The sequence below is a fragment of the Aquarana catesbeiana genome, linkage group LG01 (genome assembly GCF_042186555.1).
Source record: "Aquarana catesbeiana isolate 2022-GZ linkage group LG01, ASM4218655v1, whole genome shotgun sequence".
NCBI lineage: Eukaryota > Metazoa > Chordata > Amphibia > Anura > Ranidae > Aquarana > Aquarana catesbeiana.
Window position 1 is genome coordinate 276,514,885 of NC_133324.1, and position 18,216 is coordinate 276,533,100.

Consider the following 18,216-nt stretch of genomic DNA (forward strand, 5'->3'; position numbering starts at 1 on the left):
TTTTTTTAACATTAAAATAACAAACATGTTATACTTACCTGTTGTGTGCAGTGTTTTTGTACAGAGCAGCCCCAATCTTCTTCCTTCTTGGGTCCCATGCAGATGCTCCTGGCCCCTCCCTCCTGCCGGGTGCCCCCACAGCATGCAGATTGCTGTGGGGGCACCCAAGCAGACATGCTCCAGAGCCCCGGCTTTCTGTGTCCATGCACACACGGAGCTGTGGCTTGGCTCCGCCCCTATATCTCCTGATTGGCTCACTGGCTGTGATTGACAGCAGCGGGAGCCAATGGCTCCCGCTGCTGCCAAAAGCCAATCAGGAGTGTAAGTCCCCAGAGAGCCAAGGTTCTCGCGGACATCACTGGATGGAGAGGGGGCTCAGGTAAGTATTAGGGGGTCTTGGGGGAGCTGCACACAGAAGGCTTTTTTACCCTCATGCAAAGAATGCATGAAAGTAAAAAACCTTGTGCCTTTACAACCACTTTAAGCACTCCTCCCCCCCCCCCCCCGCCACATGTGGCATGTAATTGTTTTTGGGGGGGAGAGCGGGTACCTAGTTTTGACAGGTACCTGCTCCCACTTCCGCTCGGATCACAGGTCCTAGAAGACAGCCGGACCATTCACAAGGCACATCGCGACTCGCACATGCACAGTGTGCACCCGGCTGTGAAGCTGCAATCTATCACAGCCAGGTGCCCACAGTTGTAATACCAGCACCAGGAAGAGGAGATGGAGAGAAGTGACGGTTCGGGTGAGCACATTGCTGGACCGTGTGACAGTTGAAAGTGTGTTTATTAAAAGTCAGCAGCTACACTTTCTGTAGTTGCTGACTTTTAATAAACACAAAAAGACCGGAGCTCCACTTTACATTCATAAAGGCACATACAGGATGCATACATAATTAGTTTTTTGTGATAATTTATTTTCTCCCATTGTTTAGGCCTCATTCACACGGCCGTAAATTTTCACTGATGTTACTACACGTGTGTTTTCTAGGAGAAAATTTCCTGAGTAATTAACTATAAGGGCCGGTTCACACTGCAGCGGTGCGAATTTTGGGCAAATTTGATACGATTGTGTTGCGAATTTTCGTTGCAAATTCTTTATGTGTTCTGGCGAATCTACTGCGATTCTACGGCAAATATTGCATTGAATTTGCATCGCACATGGATCAAACTCGCACAGGACCCTTTTACGCAGCTTAGATTCGCAACGCATTGATGTGAACGGCACTAATGGAAAACTATGTTTTTAAATGAATTGCGAATTTGAGCAATCGCAACGGCTCAAATTCGCAATAGAATTCGCAGCAGTGTGAACCAGTCCTAAAACACTTGCATATGGATACTTTTAAATGCATAAAGATGCATATGTGTACATAATTTGTTTTTCCTTTTGTTTAATTTAATTTACATGCTTACAAATATACATGCGTTTATACACGTAAGCACATGTTCTTAGAGGCAGATTTGTGGATTCTGTGTTACGGATCTGAAAGCAGCTCATGTTTATGCACCTGTGTGAATGGCTCCATTGAAAACAATGCAGCTGCATTCAGATCCGTAATCAAAAAGCTCTTGTATATGCATTTTTTTATGGCCGTGTGAATGGAGCCTAAAGCCCCATATACACTATTAGATTTTCTGCAGATTTTTGTCTTCAGATTTACCAAAACCATGTAGTACAAGGGCCTGCCTGATTGTATACACACGATCGGATTTTGGGCATGGAATTGTGTGATGACAGACTGTTTGCCTAAAATCCAACCATTAGTACGCTCCATCAGACAACTGTTGTCCAACTTTCCACCAACAGATGGTTGGATGGCAGGCTAGTAAATTTTCGGCGCACAACGGTCTGTTGTCAGATTTTCTGATGGTCAGTACCCAAGTCCATCACACAAAAGTCCAAAGTACAAACATGCGTGCTCGGAATCAATGCTCACTAAACACGACATTAGCAGAAGGTGCCCAAAGGGTGGCGCTCAAGAGCTGAAATTCCATGTAGTACATCACTACGTTCATGTTTGTTGGCCGATAATTGTGTACTGTTTGTATGCAAGACAAGTTCCTGGCACACAATCCGAATATGTGTACAAGGCTTTAAGGTTTGACTTCATATTACATGGTTTTGGTAAATGTGAAGACAAAAATCTGCAGAAAGTGTGTATGGGGTCTTATGCTGGCCATACACTATACGAAAAATCGTCCTAAATTTGGTCATTAAGACAGTTCGTTCGTTTTTCGGCCAGTTAATGGGCACAAAATCGATAATCGTTGGGACGTTTTTGAGCCGAAAAAACAAAAGACAAGTTTGGAAATTTTCTGCCGAACGAACGATAAATTGAAAGGTTAATGTGTCCTAACTGTTTGCACTAGGTATACGTAAAAAAACGAACAAAAAATGCATTCATTTATGTCCACTGAATGATTTATCGGTCATTACATGATGGCACTATCGTTTGCGCTCACGACCGAATGTTCATTTTTTGGAAATATGGGTTTGACAGATTTTTCGTATAGTGTATGGCCAGCATTATGCCGCGTACACACGGTCGGAATTTTGGCCCGCAAAAGACCGATGAGATTTTTTCGTCAGAAAATGCAACCGTGTGTATGCTCCATCGGTCTTTTGCTGGCGGAATTCCAGCCAGCAAAAGATTGAGAGCATGCTCTCAATTTTTCGGTCGAGAAAAGTTCCGAAAATGCGGTCGTCTGTGGCAATTCCGATGCGCAAAATCCCTACGCATGCTCGGAAACAATTCAATGCATGCTCGGAAGCATTAAACTTAATTTTCTCGGCTCGTCATAGTGTTGTACGTCACCGCGTTCTTGACGGTTGTAATTTCAGTGAACTTTTGCGTGACCGTGTGTATGCAAGGGAAAATTGAGCGGAATCCCGTCGGAAAAGCTGTCATATCTTTTTCCGAAGAGAAAACCGAACGTGTGTACACGGCATTAGACTTCATTTACATGCCTACAACGCCTATACATGCGTTTGTACCTGTAAGCACGTGAATGTTCTTAGACACAGAGTTTTGGATTTTGTGTTACAGATCTGAAAGCAGCTCGTGTTTACAAACCTGTGTGAATGGCTTAATTGAAAACAGCGCAGCTACATTCAGCTTGGGAATTAAAAAAAACACTTGTATATCTGTTCTTTCTAGCTGTGTGAATGAAGCCTTAGGCTTGACATACATTACATAATTTTCTTGTACAATTCTCCTTTAGATTTACCAAAACCATATAATATGAGGTCAATCCTAAACACTTTCAATTTGTATACAATCAGGCAGTCCCTTGTTCTACACAGTAGAAGGTAAGTCGCTGCATTCACACTTCAGCATTTTGAACCACGGGCAGATTTGCCACGAATCTGCCTGCGATTTGAAAGCACTGATGTGTGAATGACAAATCATGGGACTCGCATTTGAGATGCCATTCATTTGAATGACACCTCAAATCGCTGCACGGGTCTGCCCCGATTGTCGCGCGATGAATTGCGCTGCAATCTCGGCAACAGGCATCGCGGGAAGCATGTCGCCCAAAAAAAGTTCAGGAGCTACTTTTGGGCAACATGCTTCCCGCGATGCACATTGCTGCGATTGCGGCGCAATTTATTGCGCAACAATCACATCAGACCCACGCCGCGATTTGAGGTGTCATTCAAATGAATGTCATCTCAAATGTGAATCCCGCAATTTGCCATTCACACATCAGCGCTTTCAAATCACGGGCAGATTCGTGCCAAATCTGCCTGCGATTCAAAACGCTGAAGTTTGCATGCAGCCTAAAGGAAATTGGACAGGAAATTTGTATAACATACAGCCACCTTAAGTGATATAAAGCATGTTTTCAGAAGCTCTTCAAAACCAGACACTCAGATTTCCAAATTAAGATGGCCATGCACTGTTAGTTTTTTGTTCAGCTAGCAGGCCAAATGAAAAAAAACAGGCTCCTCCATCCACACAAAGAAGGAGGAATTCCCCAACCCCCTCCTCCGGGGGGGCTGGCGCTGTCAATATACACTGATCAGCAGCTGCAGCCATTGATAGAGAAAGGTTTACCAACATGCCCCTTTGACAGAAGTCCATCAAACAATCCACTTTTCTCAAGCAGGGATGGCCACACACTGACTGAAATTCATCAGGTCCCTGCTGAACCAGCCAAACTTCGATCAGTGTATGGCCAGCATTATTCTATTGTGCCCGTCCACATCTGAGCAATGTGCTGTCATGCAACGCTCAGAAAAAGTACACAAGCTTTTTTGGGGCATGACCACATGTTTTTGGTCCCAGTAGACTTCTATGGGAGTGCATAACATGAGTTTTTCATGGATTTTGGGCCTAACAACCTCAAGCTTTCTATTGGCTAAAATAAAAACTCTCAGGCCTGAAAACCCTCCAAAATCACAATAAAATGCTCACACTCAAGTGTGAATCCAGGCTTGTGAATAAAGAATAAAGCCTCTATTCACATTGAGATTTGAGGTGTTTTAGAAGGGCTTCAGTGCTGGACACCAGATTTCCATGTTATCTCTCTGTGTCCATTCACAGCAAAATATGATGTCGCTCAACCCAGAAGTAGTACAGGAGCTTCTTTGGGGTATGATCCCACATTTTTGGTCCCAACAGACTTCAACTGGAGTGCCAAAAACACGCAAATAATGTGGTTTTTTGCCTAATATTGGTCTCCTGCGCCTAGTAACTAGCTTTCCATAACCCAAGGCAGGCCATAGATGAGTCGAAAACTGAAGGAAAATTCTTGGTCTTTTGTTTTTAGCACCATTAGTGTGCCAGCTGCAACGCGCCATTTTTGTGCTGCAATTGAAAGTGCCTGATCCAACATGCTGGATTAAAAAAAAAAAAAAACAAAACAAATGAGGGCACAATCGCATACGCCATTGATTTTACAACTTGTCTATGGCTGATCTAATACAAGGACACCCAAGCCTGAAAATGCTGCAAAAAATGCTCTAAAATCACAAGAAAATGCTGATGCTAAAATGTGAAACCAGGGTCATGATTAAAGAATAAAGTGTGATTTTCTTGCTGGAGTTAAAGTTGTTGTAAAGGCTGAAGGTTTTTTAACTTCATGCATTCTTTGAATGAAGGTAAACAAACTTCTGAGTGCTGCTCCCTCCACAGCCCCCAATACTCGCCTGAGCCCCCTCTTGATCCAGGGATGTGCAGGAGAGCCTCGGCTCCCTCTCCTCATTGGCTGAGACAGCAGTGGGAGCCATTGGCTGTCAATCACAGCTAGTGAACCAATGAGGAGAGAGCGGGGGGGAGGGTCGAGCCGCAGCTTTATGTGTCTTATGGACGCAAACAGCAGGGCTCAGGAGCGAGCATGCACCAATACCCCCATAGCAAACGGCTTGCTATTTGGGGCACTGGTAAAGAGGGAGTTGCCAGAAGTACCAGCAGGGGACCCAAGAAGAGGAAAATTGGGGCTGCTCTGTGCAAAACCATTGCACAGAGCAGGTAAGTATGACATGTGTTTTTTTTTTTTTTTTAAAGCCGAGCCTTTAATACCACTTTAAGCTTATAGTAAAAGTAAACACCCATTTCTGTGCCTAGGCTGTTTCCTCTCTAATCACTATAGTGGAATCACTCAGCAGAGGAATGACTGCTGGATATATGGTTAGGAGACCCTAGGAGGAAGAACCTCGTCTCTTGAAATTCATTTAAAATATTTACTTAAGAGCACCAGATACAACAAACACGTTTCAGGGGATAAGGACTCATCTTCAGGGCTCACATGTAAATTAAAAAAAAAAAGAAAAGATATAATAATCTGAGACAGATGGTAATTACTGTCTTTATCCTACTCCTGCTTTAACAAATCAATATTTTAGACTATTTCATAGGAGATGGAAGTTGGTACTAAGTGCCCCTAACCACACACCCAGAAATGATTCTATCCAGTTGGCACCTGACTGGGTGATGTGGGAAAACCTACACTTTTTATTCATAAGCCTGACAAAGACTATACTAACCAAACAACCACCTTTCCAGCTGGATGTATCCACTGAAAATCTACTGAATGTGCCATTTTCAGCCATTCACTTTCAGACTTAGCACACAAAAATCACAGCTGGACTTTTTTTGACCGTGCCCATTTACATACAAAGGTTGTGGATCAGTTAAGGGCAGGTGCGTTGTGGTGCCATTCACAGGTTTTAATGTGTGTTACTATGAAGGGTAAGATGTGAATCATTATCAGAAAGCCTTTTGTATAAAAAGACCTTCAAGTTAAAATGCTACTAAACCCACAACAGTAAAATCAGTCTGTATATGCAATAAAGCATGCTTGTTATACTCACTGTGAAAACCTAAGGGGTTAATCCTCTGCATTGTGTAAAAAGGCTGTTTAATTTTGTCTTCTATGATCCTCCCCTTCTTGCACTGTCCCCAATCCATCTCCTGCTAGAACATAGCCTTTGGAGGCACTCTGCTCCTGCTCAGTTTGGTGTGTATCGCTAGAGAGTTTTTCTTTTTTTTTCTTGGGAGGGTGCACATGATCAGCACAGGGCCAATCAGCACTGTCCAGACAGAGAGCCAGGGGTCATGCAGCCTTATAGGACAGTCAGAGGAGAATGAGAACTCCTCCTTCAAGTTGTAACCAATGCTTGGCTGGACACTGATAGAAGTTACAAGAATGCTATATACTGCTGGTGGGGAAAAAGTATTTAGCAGTTTATATTTACTAAAATAATTGCATTTCCATGTTCTGTGTACTATGGGACACCAGATATAGTGAATGCAGGGTCCTGGGTTTAGTAACACTTTAAAGTTAGTGGTCTAAAAAATATGCAAACAAGCTATGTGTCAGTATTCTATATGAGCACCAGAGGGCAGCAGCAGTCTGTGAATTGAACAGACACATCACAAGTATGCAGTATGCACGTGCGTCATCATCCACCTGTATTATGAATCATACTTTGTAACACTTTAGCATACGTATAAAAATAGTATGTAAAAAAAAAAAAAAAAAAAAAAAGTAACACTGGGATTGTGTTGGTCTCTCATGTTTATTATAGACATGAAAGGCTAAATGAAAATCCAAAACGGAGCAGAAATGTAGAAGACGGCATTTCACTTAAATAACGGATGTATAGATATGTCAAGTGCCATAAGGGACCCACTCAAAGGCATAACATGACACTTTTTTAGGAATTAGGCCTCATACACTGGGGCATCAAAAAAACCCACTTTTAAGGGTGTTTGGCTTTTTTTTCCTGCCTCTAAACGCTCTTGCATGTTAGCCTATGTGTCCATGTACAAGCATTTAGAGGCAGAAAAAAACTCCACAGCCAGCGCATTTAGAGGAGAAGGATTTTACAGTTACAAAATGCTCGACCTGCCTAAGCACGTGTAAACTCGTCTAAATGCATGTTAATGCTAGTCGCGTCAAACGCTTGAGTTTTTATTCATCTCAAAGGGTCAGTTTAAGGTAATATTGTGACCAATGAAATCAATGAATGCCCAAGCACTTGAGGCGCCTAAAAGTGTTTGAATAAAACACTTTAACCACGTTTTTTTTTTTATGCTGTTTTTCTCTTGCCAAGAGAAAGGCATTTTTAGAAGATCTGGGCAAACACCCAACGTGTATGGGGCCTAAATGAGATCATTGTAAATTATTTTTGTGTGCCAGTACTGCAAAACAGCCTATCCTTCCCATAATCATATCATAGGGCTGTCACAGCATCCAAGATTTCTACACTACAACCTCTGGTTGGCTCTATCATTCATGATACCATACTAATAGCCCTGAATCACACCATTGCACTAGCAGCTAAAACAGGGCTGGTCCTCGGAGAGTCCCTGCCTGTTTATGATCTTGGAAGCTGTGAAGATGCTAATGCATCCTTGGCAACCAATCTGCATAATGTGATTTTGCACACTAGGAAGAAAAAGCTTGTTTATTGCTAAAACTGTTAAAGCCTAAAATGAATTAAGGTGACATCCACTACAGTAACAGATTTTTCTAAAAATACTTTTTACTGAGTTTTTCTGTCTCCTTGTAACATTCTCTGTGAGCTCCTGAACCTCTCATTTTCCTTCTCAGTTTGGTTTGGAACGAGCAGTGCACGTTAGTTGTGGTCACATGCACTGCTCTATGCACACTACAAATTCCATAGTCCATCTTGGGAACAAGAGAGGGTGGCTATGTTCCTACATACAGTGGAGACATGGAGAACCAATGCAGCCACCCTCTAATACAGTGGTTCTCAACTCCTGTCCTCAGGACCCACCAACAGGCCAGACTTTAAGTATTACCTTGGGGAGATGCAGACTAGAATACTGCAATCACTGAGCAGCAAATGATATCACCTGTGATGTATTTCAGTTATCTTGCACACCTGGCCTGTTGGTGGGCCCTGAGGACAGGAGTTAAGAACCACTGATTTAATACGAAGCCAGATCACAGAAGCAAAAAAAAAAAAAAAAAAGGATTTTGGAGGAGACTGAGAGCAAAATAGATAAAAATATAGACATGAATAGAATTCTTCTTTTATACCAGAATTTAGTGTCACTTTAAAGTCGTTGTATACCCCCAATGCAGAAGTTGTGCCTATAGGTAAGCCTATAATAAGGCTCACCTATAGATACTGTAAATATCTGCTAAATGTTCGCCGTTTAGGAGATATTTACCTTGTAGTGCGCAGATGAAGTCATTGACCTGGCCCTCTGTGCCGTTTCTTCACTAGCAAGTGCTGTGATTGACGGCTCCTGCGCGTGTGCAGGGGAGTGACGTCACACGACTCTGGCCAGTCACAGAGCCGGAGTCCGCAGCCCCAGAAGGAAGAGGGGTGAAGATGGATGCGGCCACCAGCAGGGACATCGCGGGCTTCGTTTGCAGGTAAGTGTTACATAAATGCGATGCATACTAGCCCATTATGCTTTAACTTTGCAGGGGAAAAAAGAGAAAGTAAAACCCATCAGGGTTTACTTCCTCTTTAAGTTTCATTTAGGTTTGTTTAAAGCTTTCAGTCATTGCCTCAAATAATTACAGGGTACTATTGGGCCTATCCCATACAACAAAGTTTATATCCTGGTGTTGGTTAACAAGTGTCTCTCTACAGTAGTAGAAGAGAAAACATTTACTATAGCAAGTCAGGCAGAGTTGGTCTGATGAAAAAAGAAGAAAGGAGGGCACACCGACCTAGTGCATTACCACTGGTAAAGCTGCTCACATGTAAGGTCTCCTCTATATATATGTGTGTCTGTGCATCCCAGTCATCACCAGCACCCACCCACATAACACCACCTAACATAACACCATGCCCACCTACACAAGTCCCGCCCACCTGCGACTTCTGAAGGCGCCACTCTATCTGGTATGGCTCACCCCATTATCCCCTTAATGTGCAGTAGATGTGGGGGTGGTGCAGGTAGATCATATGCCTGACCACCTCTGAATGGTAGGCCAAACAGCCTCCCTATGTATTTCTCATTAGTCCATTAAGATTATGATTATTCACCAATCCATTCACTGGCCATGCATGTGTGGGGTCACTGGCCCTAAACCCTATGGTACTACATTCTAGCAACTGGGTATAGTTGGGGAGGGCCCCTCAATGCAGGTGGGTGGGACTTGTGTAGGTGGGCGTGGTGTTATGTGGGCGGGTGCTGGTGGTGACTGGGATGCACAGACACACATATATATAGAGGAGACCTTACATGTGAGCAGCCATTGCCCGCTTAGGCTCTGAGGAAAGGGGTTCTCCCCTGAAACGCGTCAGCCATCGCTGTATCCACTTGACGTCAGGTCCTGGTTTGTCGATGTTCAGAACTGCGCACCTGTAATATTGCCAATGCCTGTTATCTTTGCTCGTCTGTGAGTATGTATTTTGCTGTTTTACACTTCAATAAAGCTTTACCAGTGGTAATGCACTAGGTCGGTGCGCCCTCCTTTCTTCTTTTTTCTTTAGCCTGTGAATACCCATTATTCTGAGGAGGGCTGCAAGACGGAAGATACTACTGAATGAATTCGTGCACACCACACATTGAGGAGCTAGACACCTGAGCGTAGGAGAGATTTCTATAGAGTTGGTCTGACCCCAAAGCACACACAGAGCAATCTCCCAGCTGAATATCTGCATTAAAACTGTTTCAGCATTAAATGACAAACAAGTTAGGTTCAATTCACAAAACTATCACACCAGGATAAAGCTCCTTATTTTAAAAAGTTTATTTCAGCGAGTCAATGGCATTTAAAAATGACAGTCACACAGCTGAATATAAAGTTCAAAATCCTCCTGTTAGAGCTTTGAGAATTTAATTTTCTATCTTCTAACAGGCACTTTTCCTGTCTTACCTTTTTAATTGCCATTCCTTCATATACAACCCCTGGCAAAAATTATGGAATCACCAGTCCCTGAGGATGTTCCTTCAGTTGTTTATTGTTGTAGAAAAAAAGCAGATCACAGACATGGCCAAAAACTAAAGGCATTTCAAATGGCAACTTTCTGGCTTTAAGAAACACTAAAAGAAATCAAGAAAAATAATTGTGGTGGCCAGTAACAGTTAGATTTATAGAACAAGCACAGGGAATAAATTATGGAATCACTCAATTCTGAGGAAAAAATTATGGAATCACCCTGTACATTTTCATTACAAACACTAACACCTGCATCAGATTAAATCTGCTTGTTAGTATGTAGGTAAAGAGGGTAAATCATCACGCAGTGTTGCACAAGATGTTGGTTGTTCACAGTCGGCTGTGTCTAAAACATGGACCAAATACAAACAACGTGGGACGGTGGTTAAAGGCAAGCATACTGGTAGACCAAGGAAGACATCAAAGCGTCAAGACAGAAAACTTAAAGCAATATGCCTTGAAAACAGAAAATGTACAACAAAACAAATGAGGAACAAATGGGAGGAAACTGGAGTCAACATCTGTGACCGAACTGTAAGAAACCGCCTAAAGGAAATGGGATTTACATACAGAAAAGCTAAAAGAAAGCCATCTCTAACACCTAAACACAAAAAAACAAGGTTACAATGGGCCTAAGGAAAGGCAATCGTGGACTGTGGATGATTGGATGAAAGTCATATTCAGTGATGAATCTCCAATCTGCATTGGGCAAGGTGATGATGCTGGAACTTTTGTTTGGTGCCATTCCAATGAGATTTATGCAGACGACTGTCTGAAGAAAACATGCAAATTTCCACAGTCAATTATGATATGGGGCTGCATGTCAGGTAAAGGCACTGGGGAGATGGCTGTCATTAAATCTTCAATAAATGCACAGGTTTACATTGAAATTTTGGACACTTTTCTTATCCCATCTATTGAAAGGATGTTTGGGGATGATGAAATCATTTATCAAGATGATAATGCATCTTGCCATAGAGCAAAAACTGTGAAAAAAATCCTTGAAGAAAGACACATAAGGTCAATGTCATGGCCTGCAAACAGTCCGGATCTCAATCCAATTGAAAATCTGTGGTGGAAGTTAAAGAAAATGGTCCATGACAAGGCTCCAACCTGCAAAGATGATTAGCCAACAGCAATCAGAGAAGGCTGGAGCCAGATTGATGAAGAGTACTGTTTATCACTCATTATGTCAATGCCTCAGAGACTGCAAGCAGTTATAAAAGCCAGAGGTGGTGCAACAAAGTACTAGTGATGTGTTGGAGTGTTATTTTGTTTGTTTGTTTTTCATGATTCCATAATTTTTTCCTCAGAATTGAGTGATTCCATAATTTATTCCCTGTGCTTGTTCTATAAATCTAACTGTTACTGGCCACCACAATTATTTTTCTTGATTTCTTTTAGTGTTTCTTAAAGCCAGAAAGTTGCCATTTGAAATGCCTTTAGTTTTTGGCCATGTCTGTGATCTGCTTTTTTTCTACAACAATAAACAACTGAAGGAACATCCTCAGGGACTGGTGATTCCATAATTTTTGCCAGGGGTTGTAAAAATTAGCAAACAAAATCTAGGCAGGGGTGCCCAACATATGGCTAAGTAGGTCTCTGTGTGTGGCTCACCAGGTCCTGGGCTGCCACCTGTCGGGCAATTCAGAACTTTGCAGAGTAGCAGAGAAGTGCTTGGTGCGGAAACTCGCTCTGCATTTCAGTACACTACCGCAGAATAAAGACAGTACTGTCAGGTAGAGTGATCTCTTGGAATGTGGTCACTAACACAAATACTGGGAGTTTATTATTGTGGTCACTAACACTAAAGCTGGGGGTTAATATTGCAGTCACTGACACCAAAGCTCGGGTTTATTATTACAGTCACTGATGCAGATGATGGGGGTTTAATAAAGCAGTCACTGACACCAATACTGGGGGGGGGGGGGGGGGGGGGTGCGCCCACTAAGACCAAAGCTGGGGGTTATTATTGGGTTCACTGACCCCACATTTGGGAGTTATTATTGCTTCCACTAACACCAAGGCTGGGAGTGATCAGGGTTATTAAAGCAGTTACTGACACCAATACTGGGGGGGAGGTTTTTGCGGCCACAAACACCAAAGCTGGGGGTTATTATTGCAGTCACTGACATCAATATATATTTTTTTTATTGTAGCTACTGAAACCAATGCTGTGGGTTATTATTACAGCCAATGACACCACTGCTGGGGGTTATTATTTGGTTCACGGACACCAATATTGGGAGTTATTGCTGCCACTGATACTAAGGCTGGGGGGGGGGGGGGGGATTATTGCTGCCACTGATACCCATACTAGTGGTTATTCACTGGTGCCAATACTGAAGTTTTTTTATTGTGGCCATTGATATCAATGATGACTTCAATTTTCTCTTTAGTGTACAAAGTAGTGCATTGCAAAAAATGCAGCAGGTGCAACATTTTTGGCTGCTGAGGTGTATTACAGCCAATTTATTTTGAATGCAATTCACCTAGACAAGCAAAAATGTGCTGGAAGTTCCAGGGGATGCACTTGAGGCTCTCTATTATTTTGAACACCACCGGTATAGGGTATGCATCAATAAACCAAACTGTAATGTCTTGTATAAGTTAAAAAAATAATAATGTTCATTATTATTGGTAATTAGAAGACAAAACAAGATATGCTTTATTATTTTACTTTTGTCAAGCATGTTGCGAGGTCCCCCTTATTGTCAGGGTTGATCAGTTGAACAACCTTTCCAACAGCATTATTACAAGGTGATATGGGACAGACCACAAGTCGTGAGATCATTTTCTGAAAAACCTGACTGTGCCTTCAACTAGCCACAGTGTTGTCATGGGATATAACACATAGTTAAAGCAGAGGTCCGCCCAAAAAAAATAAATAAAAGCCAGCAGCTACACATACTGCAGCTGCTGGCTTTTAATAATAGGACACTTACCTGTCCTGGAGTCCACGATGTCCGCACCACAGCTGCTGTTTCCATCAGCTGTTGGGTGCTGTCGCCGCCATTGAAGGTAAGGGAATCCGACAGTGTACCCTTACGGCTTCACGCCGGGAATCCTACTGCACATGCGCAAGTCCCCGCTCCTCTCTCCTACTGGCCCGGCAACAGGGGGAGGAGGAGGAAGCCCCGCAGTGACATCATGGGCCACGGCGCGGACTCCCGAAAGTGGGATCAGGATACCCCCCCGTAAGGTGCCAATTGTGGCACCAGAGGGGGAGAGGAGACAAATGAGCGAAAGTTCCACTTTTGGGTGGAACGCAGCTTTAAATGCACTATTCAGGGCTGGCCCAAGACATTGTGCTGCCTGGGTTCAAGAATGGAATGCTGCCCCCTCCCCCCCCAAAAAAAAACACACAGACAGGAGGGGGCAGAGAGACAGATGGGGAGCAGCCTCACAGGAGGTGGGTAAAGGGACAGGTGGGGGCAGTGTCACAGGAGGTGGGCAGAGAGACAGATGGGGAGCAGCCTCACAGGAGGTGGGTAAAGGGACAGGTGGGGGCAGTGTCACAGGAGGTGGGCAGAGGGACAGGAGGGGGTCGTGCGTCACAGGAGGGGGAAGCATCACAGAAGGGGGGTACAGGGAGAGGTGGGGGCAGCGTCACAGGAGGTGGGAAGAGGGACAGGTGGGAGGCAGTGTCACAGGAAGAGGGCAGAGGGACAGGAGGGGGGAATGCGTCACAGGAGTGGAGGCAGAGGGACAAGAAGAAGGGGGCAGAGGGACAGGAGGGGGCAGAGGGACAGGTAGGGGCAGAGTCACAGTAAGAGGGCAGAGGGACAGGAAAGGGGCATGCGTCACAGGAGAGGGGCAGGGGGACAGGTGGGGGGCAGGGGGACAAGTGGGGGCCATGATTCACAGGAGGTGGGCAGAGGGACAGGAGGGGGGCATGCGTCACAGGAGGGGGCAGAGGGAGAGGTGGGGGGGCAGCAACACAGGAGGTGGGCAGAGGGACAGGTGGGGGGCAGAGGGACAGGAGGTGGGCAGAAGGACAGGAAGTGGGCAGAGGGATAGGAGGGGACAGAGGGACAGGAGGGGGCAGAGGGACAGGACAGAGGAGAACCTCTCCAGCATCAGGTCATCAGGCAGCAGTGGGTGGTAAGGCCCCTGCAGTCCGAGTTAGGGAGGTGAGCGTGGGGAGGTAAAGAGGTGCTCATAAGCCAGGGGTACAGTGGTCAGGAGGCAGGTGTCTATCTCTGACAGCTGCTGAGCTCCTCCTGCCTATCTTCTCTCAGCGAGAAAGCTGAGCCACATAGTGCCGCTTGAAAGGATAAAACCTTTGCCCAGGCTCTGCTCAACTCTGATGCCGGCTCCCTCCTCCTCCTCCCCGCAGCCTCCAGTCTGGTCTGACTCCTGCTCCATCCAGGCGGCAGGGCGGGCAATCTGAATGTATAATCCATCCACCTGGGGGCTGGGCTCCCCGCTGCTCAAGGTAGGAGCGCCCCGGTCCCAGATAGGAGCGGAACGCTGCTAGTTTGAGCAGCGGGGAGCCCAGCCCCCAGGTGGATGAATTATACATTCAGATTGCCCGCCCTGCCGCCTGGACAGAGCAGGAGTCAGACCAGACTGGAGGCTGCCCCATCTTGGTGCCCTAAGGCAAAGGTGCAGTGTTTCAGAGCTCAATGTAGAGCCGCCTCTGCCACCCCTCTTAAGTGCCGCCTGGACCTGGCCATGGACCCATGGTAGGGCTGGCCCTGACACTATTACATAGTTATTAGATGATTAGAACAGTCTTTGTGTTTCCTCCGGACGGAGGAGATGCATCAGCTGGAACCTGAGTGAGAAATCTTCACATCTTATATGGTGCCAAGGGGTGATCTTGTTGGGAGACCATCTGGACGTGGAGAAAGGCCTTGGCTGGGCTGAAGCCACAAGCGCCAACGATCCCATGTAATGAGGGATCAATAGCAGCTGGTAAGTGAGCCCCTCAGCTGTTGGTGGAGGCACTTATATTTAAGATCACTACGGTGGTGGATGGTGGAGATTGAAATCAGGATTTAATTTTCACATCACTTGTGGACTGTTCTAATCATCTAATTTTTACCTTTGTATATACATGAATGAATAGCGCGACATTTATCTATTTTATGTTTACTCACTGTGTATATGTCTCACAGATGGTTTGCTGCTTACACTTTTCATTCAGAATATTTCTTAGCGCTTTTTTTCAAGTTTTTTATATTATTACATAGTTAATAACATTATTATATGTAACAATGTTATTGGACAACACCTGGAAAACTTTATTAAAACCTGTTTGGCTTTATTTTATATTCACAATGAAAAATTGCCCCTGGCTAAATCACTTGTAAGGCCATATCCAGAATATGGGTTTCAGTTTTGGTAACGCAATGTAAAAAACGGACATAGGACTTCATGTGCAAAAGGTAACAACATAATTAAAGTGATGAAAATATACTGGGTAAGTATAGAAAAAGTTGACTTAAAGGCATAGATTCAACTTTACCAAAAAACTGCCTACACAGGTAAGGGGTGCCTATAGATAAAAAAAAAAACTGTTCAGCTTTGACCAAAGTTGAAAAATGCCCTTGCTATAGGTGTAGGCCATTTACGTACCTCATGAAGTCTGACTGACAAACTCCCGGAGAAGGTATCCCTAGTCCTGCTTTGTTGCAAGGACTTTGCAAAGACACTCCCAGCTGTTACTACTTACCTCCACCATCACAGGAGTGAGCTCTATCTCTGCTTCAAACCCCCTCACATGCGTTTCTCTTCACTGATGCAGAAGCTCTAAGCTCAGTGTTTGAGAACTTGCTCCTGTGATGGTGGATGTGAACAGTAACAGCTGGGAGTTTCTTAGCAACCTCCCAGCAACAAGACAGAAGGTGGAGATGCAACCACTGGGTGTTTTTCAGTCAGGCTTCATGAGGTATTTAAATGGCATACACCTATAGCAAGGACTTTGGTCAAAGCTACACAGTGTGTTTTTATCTACAGACACCCCTTACCTGCAGGTGAACTATGCCTTTAAAGCTGAATTTCAGGTATAGATTTTATTGCATAGTTTCCTTGGTCCAGCCTGGGGGTGCTTACACAGTAGTCCCTCAGGTATGGCATATGCATATTTACATTAGTCCAAGCTGGCCCAATGTAACTATGGTATAAATTCATACCTGAAATTTAGCTTCAATAACTATTATTCATTGTTGGTGGGTACTACATATTACATAGTGGTATTTACCATATTAATCAAGCCTGTAAAAGAGTGATTATAATATAAAACCTTCAATAACATTCTGCTTTTAAAGGATAGAATTGGGACAGAACAGTGGCTAAGTGGTTAGCACTTCCACCTATCAGTACCATGGTTGCTGGTTCGGATCCTAACCACAACACTACATGCCTGGAGTTTGCATGTTCTCCCTGTGCCTGCGTGGGTTTCATCTGGGTACTTTGGTTTCCTCCCACATCCAAAGACATGCTGATAGATTAATAGGCTGCTGTCTAAATTGACCCTACTGCATAAATGTGAGTTCGGGACCTTAGATTGTAAGCTTCCTGAGGGCAGGGACTGTTGTATGAATGTACAATATATATAATAATATGTGAAGCACTGTGTAAATTAACAGCGCTACCTGTAATAAATAAATATGCAGCATACACAAAAACAGACCTCAGATGCAGCCTGGTTTTACTCTGCACCAGCAGGCATGTAGAAGGAGACTACACTGCATCTGAGGTCTGTCTTTTAGTATACCACCTGATGGGAAGTGAGGGAACCTGTACCCGATTGTTTACGAAAGAAAATTTTCATGATCAGCATTTTGATGAGTATTTACTGATCAAAGGACAAACCCATGAACCATAGAACAAAGCAGTACATAAATTCACTAGATATGGCTCCTTGCGGTTCAAATTGCTTATTTAGCTTAGACCTCAGTTATACATCTTCTGTATCTAGACCCAATGTGATTGATTTAGTCATCATTCTCTGGTCCAATATGCTACAAGATATAAGAGTGGGAAAGCTCTTCTACTGTAAAGCCCTATATAGAAGGGATCTGGAATGTTGGCATCCTAGAAAGAAGAACATTCAGAAACAACAGCTGAAAATAGAAGGTGCAGCACGAAAATCAGTGAAGAGACAACTGCAATTGCCTGGAAAAGGGTGAATGGGAGTGTTGTTCTACTAGAGAAGAAATGACGAGAGCACAGAGTTTAAAAATAGGAAGGTGCTGTTCTACAAGGGTTGTGGAAGTGAATAGTGCAGGTCATGCTAGAGGAAGAAGACACAAAAGGTGCTCTACTGAAAAGCCAGATGTATTACACATTAACAGTCCAGAATACAAGAGGAGAAAGATACAAGCAGGACGGGGTGCTAAGTGCCATAAGGAAAGGTCCTACACCAAGTCTACACCAACCCACAAGCAAGGAGCAGGAGGAGACGGATCTTCTTACCATGGCTAGGGACTGAGGGCGGCTCTCATGGGAGCCCAATGTCAAACCACTTCTGAAGCCATCAAACCCTGCTGTCTGGAAGAGATGAAATGAAACATCTTTTCAGGGACTGTAAAAAGTAAAAATGAGCCCTGGAACCCACCTTAAAACCCAGGAAAAAAAAGGTTATGTTTTTATGTGGAACAACAGCAGACAGTCGGACTTTGTTGCATTCATGTTCTTTAACAATAAATAACAAAATCCTAAAAAATTCCAGAAGATTATTGAGGCCAAAGCTGGATTATAGGCAAAGAGTTTTCCACAGGATTAAGTAATAAACCCGACATATACTGCACTTACATTAATATGCCATGTGCATAAGAGACTGAACAGTAGATCCCCACCATGTATGTGGGATGAGGAGCACTGC

The 18,216-nt window shown here is 44.0% G+C and overlaps 1 protein-coding gene across 4 annotated transcripts in view; it reads right to left on the bottom strand.

The window, feature by feature from the left end:
- Positions 1-18,216, bottom strand: part of SEPTIN5 (septin 5) — a 117,754-nt gene that overhangs the window by 41,390 nt on the left and 58,148 nt on the right. For 3 of the 4 annotated variants that reach the window (XM_073628942.1, XM_073628930.1, XM_073628925.1), the window contains exon 2: positions 17,808-17,882. The exons of the other annotated variant lie outside the window; for it this stretch is intronic. In XM_073628942.1, coding sequence (XP_073485043.1) covers positions 17,808-17,810 — 3 coding nt within the window. In that variant the 5' untranslated portion in view covers positions 17,811-17,882. The remainder of the gene's footprint in view (positions 1-17,807; positions 17,883-18,216) is intronic. 4 annotated transcript variants of the gene reach the window in all.